The sequence below is a fragment of the Carassius auratus genome, unplaced genomic scaffold (assembly GCF_003368295.1).
Source record: "Carassius auratus strain Wakin unplaced genomic scaffold, ASM336829v1 scaf_tig00025692, whole genome shotgun sequence".
In the NCBI taxonomy this organism is placed as follows: domain Eukaryota; kingdom Metazoa; phylum Chordata; class Actinopteri; order Cypriniformes; family Cyprinidae; genus Carassius; species Carassius auratus.
Genome location: NW_020525448.1, coordinates 8,277 through 17,592, shown reverse-complemented (window position 1 = coordinate 17,592; position 9,316 = coordinate 8,277). Strand labels below are relative to the sequence as shown.

At 36.1% G+C, this 9,316-nt stretch overlaps 1 protein-coding gene across 1 annotated transcript; it reads right to left on the bottom strand.

The window, feature by feature from the left end:
- Positions 1-2,958: 2,958 nt before the first annotated feature.
- On the bottom strand, positions 2,959-5,458 carry LOC113078412 (diencephalon/mesencephalon homeobox protein 1-like). Its single transcript, XM_026250744.1, has 4 exons — positions 5,267-5,458; positions 4,980-5,159; positions 3,851-4,026; positions 2,959-3,748 (listed from the first exon to the last, which is right to left on the bottom strand). Exons 2-4 carry the CDS (start codon positions 5,149-5,151, stop codon positions 3,296-3,298), a joined length of 801 nt encoding a protein of 266 aa, XP_026106529.1. The 5' UTR covers positions 5,152-5,159; positions 5,267-5,458; the 3' UTR covers positions 2,959-3,295.
- Between the last annotated feature and the right edge of the window lie 3,858 nt (positions 5,459-9,316).

Genomic DNA, 9,316 nt, shown 5'->3' with positions numbered 1-9,316 from the left:
GGATGCCAAGTTAGTGCTGACAGCTATTTTTGAATGGGGAGATAAGCCTGCTAACAACCCATTTAACAACTTATTTCGAAGCAGAAAGATCTAGGTCTCAGCGTAACAACTTACCACAGTCCAACTTTGTGTTTCAGCTTCAAACAGGAAATATGCAAGTGTTAGAGGCTGTGTAAAAACCAAGACACCTACTTCTACTTTCTCAGATGGCAAAAGAGAGAAGCTAGTGCGATAAAACTGCTTCTGTTCTTCTGACTGATCTATAAGGCCTTGTGTGGTGTAGATTTTGGGCATGAGCTGCCTGGTCATTTTATTTCCATAAGCACAGTGTGATTTTCCATACTAATTTGTTTAGCCTCTATGTGAAACTGAGATACAGTTTAAACACACCTCTTGTTTGCTGTCTGACGCCCTTCTAGTCTGATAACTCTATTTTTAAATGTAAATCCTAGTTTATAATATGTGTCCAAAATTAAGCTACATTAAACCTAACCTACTCGTGAGCTTAATACCTTAATGTTCTTAAATTACATAGATTGAATTTCCAATAACGCACTTGACAGAGATGTCTAAAATCAGTTGTAATGTTACATGTATAAAATGTCGAATAAATTATATGTATATATTAATAATCCTGTCACTGACCAAGTGTGTCTCATCCATCCATAAATGTTTTATTTCATGATGAAGTGTCAATCCTAGAAAGCTCCCTATTCTGGCCTAGCAAAAAACACACACACTTAAACACGTCTTTAACAGTAAATATATATTTAAAGGCATTCTTTGAGCCGTTTTCTTGGCCAGTGGCTTAAAAAAATCCTTAAATTAGTGGCTGTCTAGCTGAACCGTCAAATATGAACTAAGTACACATCGAAATGTGCTTTGTTCTACAGTTAAAGCAAAATATATTCCCTCTCCTATCTGAAAGGGAAGGAAATGCCGACAAACCAGCTAAACAACTCCAAGACTTGTTATACAAACATGTCAATAATCCTCCATAAATAAACTAGCTTAGCAACCACCGGCTAAGCTAAACATCATATTAGCCGTTTAGCAACGAACCTTTCAGTCTTTCGATTAAAACGAACAGGGGAATGTTATTCCTTAGGAGACATAAAGATGTTTTACCTGCGTTTGAGTTCCCTATGTAGTACGCCGCGACATTGTCTTTTATTTAAGCTCTGAAAAAGTAATTTAATTTCCCACTAAAGAACAGCCCGGCTTTGCTGTTGTCTCTTTAAGCTTACCGTTTCGGTGAACGAAGCTCCAGCGTCACCCGACACTCCCATTGCTGTAGATACGTTCTCAAAAGTGCGTAGATAGATTGGTGAATATGCGGCTGTGCTATCGCGCGCAACCGAAGCTGAATAGCGTCCCCACCTGGAGAAGAACTCAACGCTTTTTCCCGTATCAACAGTTGAGGGGCTCTTTACTGGAAATACTGGAGTCGTGTTTTGAGAAAGAATTTCACTAGGACTAGTTTAATTTGAACAAGGATGTGTAAATGTTTATTGTGATACCTTGAAAAGTTATGGGAAAGCTGGAGATTGACAAGGCTGTGATAGAATTATAGGTTTCTGCCTTGAGTCCATTGTCAAAAATATTAATTGCTGAGAAGACATTAAATTTTAATAAATTTTATATCTCACTTTTTTTTTAGCTGATATATATATATATATATATATATATATATATATATATATATATATATATATATATATATATATATATATATACGTGTGCGTGTGTGTGTGTGATATTTTATAGCTATAACATATAAATAATTATATATAGTACATTTGTTTAAAACCTGTTAACTGTCATCGGGCTCCTCAGTGGGCCCCCAACGTTTACTTTATTATATTACAATTAAATCCTATTCTAATCATGACAAACTATATTTCGTTGAATAGGTCTAAGACTCCTAAATAAATATTTGTTAATAATGATGTAGAATAATAGATTAACTTATGGCAAGAGTGCACCTCAAAAACCTACATCATAAGTTCTGTCAAAAAAAAAGTCTTCTTTGTTGCCTTTTTCTCTATCACACTTTTTCTATAGAAATCATCAGAAATTATATATCACTGAAAACTTAAAATCTCATAATTCATCCTTTGAAACCCATTTTAAAATCAAACATTGCATTACCATGAAAATGGTACATTTTGTAATCATGTTACAAAATGTTTTCAGTCATGAATTATAACAATTTAGGTTTGGATCATGCACTTTCAAGTCTATGTTCAAAAATGTGAGTGACAGTAAGAGGTTAAAATCTGAACATGGGAATTCAATACCTGTTTTTCTCTTTTGGAATTAAATGCTTAATCTTGCCATCTATTATAGTGATTCAACTTATACATTTTCATTTGTTTCCTCTTAATGGCACACTAGCTGTGTTATTGTATAATGTAGTTCATTAAACTCTTACAAATATAGACAATTATGTTGCTTGATGTTTGCACTGTAAATGTTTTTTGTGTTTTTAGTAAGTCCTCATTTCAAAAATGTTTCTTCAGCTTGACTTTTCACCACTGTCTGTATCTAATATCACCTGTATTTAATATAATAGAAATTAATATTTAGTTATGGGTATATGTTGAAGGTGTTTACATGAGCCAAAATATTGATTAAAACATATATATTTCAGTAGACTTTTTCTGACTTACAGAAATCAGACAGTTGGCTTAAACTAATTATGACAAATTGATTTACATGATGCTTTGATAATGAAAACATGACCATAACATGTAAACATCTTCATTGATGGGTAACTGTGGCTTTCGTTCATATAAAAAATGAGTAAATCATGGTCTTACATTTTCTGTAGCTATAAATGAGAATGACCAAGTACACAAAAATAAGCTTTTTTTTTGCAGTGACATAAATTATAAAGACCAATTGTGCAATCCCAGAGGTTACACAGACGTCATGATGCAAGTTCACACAGTTATATACGGATTCAGACGTTTTTCATGTTTATTTGCATTCAGAATGATCATATGTTCATATAAATCTACAAAGTGCTCAAATATGTATGTGCAACACAACAGAATGCTCTAAGCTATGCGAAACGGAGCATGAAAGTTCACAAAATAAGCCAGTTTGTACAAATGCAATCCAAACCACTTAATGAAAGTTACAGAAAAAGATCTAAATCCAAGCCCTTCTGTTATTTTGAGAGTAAAAGTTACAATGTTGTGGTGGGGGGAAGGACACAGGAACACCTGTTCCTTCTTCACATCCTAATGAGGACAACTGGCTCAGTGGTGTTTATCGGTTGCTGGTATGCTTACATGTCCAAGTGGCGGTGAACCATGGATTTAGATCGACAGGCAGACTGAAGCATGAGATTGTTGCATTTTCCCAATGGCACGAGGTTGACGGCTGTGCTATGCTGCTGTTGTATTAAAGGCAAATAAGTAGGAGAGAAAGGCAGACCTGCAGACAGCAGCCCAAGTGCATGAGGCATTGGTTGTTGGTAGTGTTCTCCATTAATAAATGGAAGAACAGCTGAGGAGTGTACTCTTGGGTGGGATTGAAGGTGAATAGATCCCGATGAGGAAGGAATGGTGTTGTTTTCCCTAATAGAGGACTGAGATTTTGAATTAGAGCCTTTCTCCTGGTTCTTCACCAATTCTTTCTGTTGTTTAGTTGCAGGACGATGCATTTGGCTTTCTTCTTTGGAAATGGGTGCAAAGCGTTGACCTTTTCTATATTTGGCACGTCTGTTTTTGAACCACACCTGAAAAAACACATTTGTTAATTTCAGATGTTTTCGGTAGCACTTTAATGTATTCTAATATTTAGAAGTGTTGGACGCTGCAGATGTTGCAATGGCTCTCACCTGGATACGGGCCTCCGGGAGGTTGATGCAGACTGCTAGTCTCTCTCTCATGCCCACATCTGGATACTGGGTTTGCTGAAAGGCCTTTTCCAGCGCCTGTAACTGGGACACACTGAAGGCGGTACGACTGCGGCGCTGCTTTTGCTGGTTCCCGTAGCGTGCTTCAAGGATGAGTTCTAAATGAAGGAGATATTCATTACTTGATTAATTAATTTAATGATACCAGGGTTGTTATAGTTAACTAAAATTGAAAAGAAAATTTAAACTAACATTTTCATTACTTAAAATAAAAGAATCATCATCTAAAAAAAAAACAAATTCAGCTAGTTCATTAAACTTTTCAAATATTTCAGCAAGTCCATTTAACTTGATGTACTTAACTAAGACTGAAAGAAAAATTAATTAAAAATTATAAAAAACTATATATATTTAGAAAACATATTTAAAAGCTACTATAAAAAAACACAGCACATTTACTAAAAGGGAAAATGAAAGAAAAGAATATATATATATATATATATATATATATATATATATATATATATATATATATAGCCTATAAAACTGATTTAAAATATGAATAAACCTAAAGTATTATCTCAGTGACACTAAGTCGACACAGCACATATAGGGCTCAAAAGTGTCCACATAAAAAAAAATCATGGAAAGAATAGTAAAACATGTAAAACAAAAAAGCATTATAATAATTTTTAAAGGCACTATTTTTTTTTACTTTTGTACACTATTATTAAGCAAATAATGCTTCAGTGCTTCACTGTAAGTTTTTCCTGTTTTTGTTTACTCAATCCTATTCCATTATCATTTATAGCCCAATTGTTTATACACTCATTTATTTGCAAAAAATAAAAAAATGTCTGTGTGTTGTTGTCTCTGTGTACTAAAAGCTTGTCACTAAAACAAATTCCTTACATGCGCAACTTGGCAATAAAGCTTTTTTTATTCTAATTCTGATTTCTACATCATTTTTAATTATTCAAAACCTCAAAACCCATAATTTGAAGATTAATGCAAAGTGAGGAATCAGAAGTTACAGTTTTAAAAATGCTTCATTTCTCCTGTTGCCTGCTTAATTCATATTTTGAGCCTGATAAGTGAAGCGGCCTCTCACCCGCCAGGCGCTCCGCCACAGTGAGAGTCTGCATGGACGCGGGACTGGCCGCTGTATGAAGCTGATACTGCTGCGCCATCTGCTGGTGAGCCTCGTGAAATAACGAGTTGACGCGTTGTAATTGAAAAGGCCCCTGGCCGTTTCTTGCTCCACAGAAATATACAGAATTCATGCTGTTGACTGAAAGGATAAAATATATGACTTAACTTATTCGACTTAAAATAAAATGATAAATTCAATGTCTCATTAAACACTTTCAATAAATAAAAAACATTATGAACACTTACTTGCGACCTCCAGTGAACTATGGAATGATGATCAGTTGCAAATGAACATTTACCCAGATATGATACTAAAATCCCAAGGAAACATTTCACAGAAGCTGCTAAAATCCCCAAAAATATGATAATAAAGTTTCTTTAGGCAAGGCAGACCTGTAATACTCCACGTTGACTGTGTTTTAGGTCCTCTCCAGTTCAGTTTCCACTATTTAAGAGGCATTAACTTCAGCTTCCTTCAACCATTAGCCAATAGAAAGAAAGGTATTAGCCTGGATTAAGTGGGTGAGAAAGGGGGGGTTTGGGGCTCAAGTTTTTTGAAACTATTGAACTTGGGAGATTTAGGCAAAGCATCTCCCTTCAATGAGTGGGCATTGCGCTCCCCCCCAACTTTAAAACAATTAAAACAATGTGGTCGGCTAATCTCTGGGTTTGGGCAGATTAAAATAACAGGCTTTGATTGTCCGTTGTTCCCTTCCTTCTTTCTCCACCGATCCCCAGCTTTTGTTAGTATTAACTCCAGGGGGGGTGGGGTTTGTTTTGCTAACTGGACCCATATTTTGCCCAGAAAATGTCAACTAGAGAATGCACTCTGGAAGTGGCCTATTAGGGTAATTTCTTAGGGCTAAATGTACCAGAAATCTTTCTTTCTGATTAAATCCTCTCTCTCGCTCTCAAAAAAGAGAGAAGGATTTAAACTATTAGCATTTGAAAATAAATAAAATACTGAATAACATGAAAGACGCATGGTACAAAACAAAGCAATTTGCAGCCAGTGGTGTCAAAATTGGTTGTAATTATGCAATGACACAGTTATGAAGTAAAGTGAATGTCATCCATCTCTCAAAACTCCCAAGCAGCAGTTTAGCTCCAGCTGAAACCTCAGTCACCTCAGATCAGATCATCCTCAGTTAAACTGCAGCCGAGCGGCTGGGAGCGGCTCAAGAGGTTCAGAGATGTAAATTCCTCTAAATCCTGACACTGTGCAGCTCAGGGCCAGGAAGGCGATGCATGTGGAGAGCTAGATTATGTTTCCCACGAGTATCAGGGCAGTTGCACACTCCTCGGTGTGTGAGTGTGTGTGTGTGTGTCACAGAGGGCAACACAAGAACCAAAACAGCAGGCAGGCACTGCAGAAGCTGGGCTACACTGGCATGAGACTGGCACACAAACACAAGCTTCACCTCACATTTGGCTCACTTTTCTGCTGGAAAGATTTGTTATTCATTTCACATTTTCTGATCAAATAAAACGCCTTTTTGTGTATAAAAGACATCTTACCAACCTCAAACTTTTTGAAATGTATAAATATGTTTTGAATATTTAAGAAAATATATTTAATAATAATAATTCCTTAAAGTTATATAGCATTTTTCTAGGCACTCAAAGTGCTGTACATTGTCAGGGGATATCTCCTCATCCATCACCAGTGTGCAGTAATTGATATGTTTATATATATTTATATTGTGTTTGTCTTACAAACAAGTGAAATCAGTCTCCTGTAATTATTTAAAAGCTAATTAAAAATGTATATAGTCAATCTATAAAACATCTATGACTATTGCTGAATTTAATGTTCAGCAATTTAATCCTAAATCAATCCTATAAAAGAAAAAGAAAAAAACAACAACACAAAGTTTGGAGAGCCAAAAAGTACTTTAAAATAAATATCTTTTGATGTAATAAAGCCATTTGTAAAATGTTTTTTTCAAGCTTGGAGATTTTATGTTTTACATCATTGCAAGTATTTTGGCTTCCTTTTTCAGCTGTGAAATGGCACCAGCTCATCTAGACCAACACTTTCCACATTTCTGATATTTTCACATCTGACTGACCTTTCAATCCATCACAGAATTGTGCTGAACTTTTTCTCCCTGTGTTCAAGACTCTGCTTTTTTCTCCCTTTGCGATGTTCTTGCCTGTCAAGCTGTATTAGTGTCCACTCAAAATAAGTCATTTAGAAGAACCTTAGCTGAGCAGCCTCTGAACCCCATTAAAAGCTTGGAGCTCCGGGCCCAGAAGCCTTTGTCTCTTCAGCCTGCGGGATTAGTGGAGATTTGCTGCTAAGAAAAAAAGTAGTTATTTCATGGCACTTTCATGATGAAACCTGGCCAAAGCTGTGTTGGCTGGGAGGATTAGAGCCACACAAAGACGCTGGTTGTGTGTGACCCCCTCCCCGAAAACCAACGCCCCAGTGCAGAGCCCCCTCCTAAACACACACCATTCCCACCTCATAACTCCGGCTCAGTCCGTAATGAGAGCTCCGTTTTCATCTCCACCCCACATTGCATTTCGGCTTTATCCCGACCGATCTGGCAGCTTTAAAGAGACCACAAAGTGGTGGATGCATCTGGAATTTTCTCATTCATTTGTTTATTTACATAGGTGTAATTGGATGCAAACGCATTCATCTGTCTTCGTGCCAAGCTATAGTCAAGCTTTGAAAGTTTATGCCCTGTCTGTAGAGTTTAAGGGGTTTAGAGGATGTATGCTGGAGGATCCACTTACAAAGACACAGATTAGCAGCATTAAAAACACAGGCCAAACTAGTTAACTCATTACAGTTTCCAAACCATAAAATAGCTTCAGATTTTGCTTTATTTCAAAAAGAAAGAACTGATTTAGTATTTAGGAACACCTAGACAAAGTATGGGTCTTTCATATTTAACTCTTTTCTTCTTTAGTCCCACTTTAAATGTTTAATCTATTGAAAAGAGTTAGCAGCTTACTTAAAGGGTTAAGGCCACATCGCAATGCTAAGGGTGAAACAATGCAGTGTTAGGCGCCATTCACACAGAATGTGTTTTTACATTCCACTGCATTGATTTTCTACATAAACATGCACTAAATGGACCTGTTTGACCATATCATGCATTATTAAGATCAACTTTTAAACCGTTTTTTTTCAAAAAGAGGAATACCATTCTAAAAACTTAACATTTAAGTTAAAATTCTAAAAAGCGTGTTTCTAGACTCTATGTTTTTCCCTATTAAAAAATGCTAGGTCTCAAGCTGCGTTTAAAAAAAGTTACTATACTATTAAAAAGTTTTATTTTCATATCAGTCTGTCATGCGCAAGATGCTGCTTAAAGACAAACACATTAACCATATAATGCATGTTTATATATTAGAAGAACAAACTTATTAGGAAAATCAGTGCAGTCGCAGTGGAACGCAAAAACACATTCTGTGCAAACGGCCCTTTTAGGACATAAAGGGGCAGTTGCTCAGCAAAACTGAACAGTGCTTGTCTCATTTAATATTCATGATATTTGCACAGAGATTTTTGCAAACTGTGTTAAGCATCATACAGAAGTGATGGAAAACGTTAATTTTTTTATTACTTATTTTTGTATTATTTATTTTTATTATTACAGTTATGATCCAAACACTTACTCAAGACCCACTGTATGGTGCATACTATATGATGACAAGTCATTATTTATAGATCACTTGCTGTGTTTGTCCAATCAAAAATATGCTCATAAAACCACAAACCTGGGATTTACACATGTACAGTGTGATATGCCTATAATATAACTCCAGTAACAACTCCAAAAACATAATCCACATAAGATATCTTTCAATTTTATTGAGTGTTTGGAGTGCTAGTAGAGTTCAGCTTTGAGTACGAGGAAACTTTTGCTCTTTTGTACTATAGAATGGCTTTTATTAGCAGAATTGTACCTTTTATCTCAATGAAGTTTCTAAAGCTGCAGCTAACTGAAAGAGTTTTAATATGATTCGGATTGGTTTAAAACTACAGGGGGGCTCTAGAGAAGGACAGAGGGGGTTCATTTAGCCTTTTGAGAGGTTTTATTTACAGGTCCTGTTTAACAGATGTTGGAGTGAGGAGCAGAATGCTCTGCCTTTCTTTAATTACTTATCAATAGTGGAAATTTGTATTGACAAGCGCCTGTCAAGAGGAGAGCTTTGTAGTTGTCAGTTATCTGAGAGAGCTGCTTAACCAAAGAGGCCCCTTGAACACTCGCCGGATCGATCCCAGCGAGGCACAATTGGCTCTCTGGGCAGCTCTGTGTGGACAGGAGTGTGTGAGGG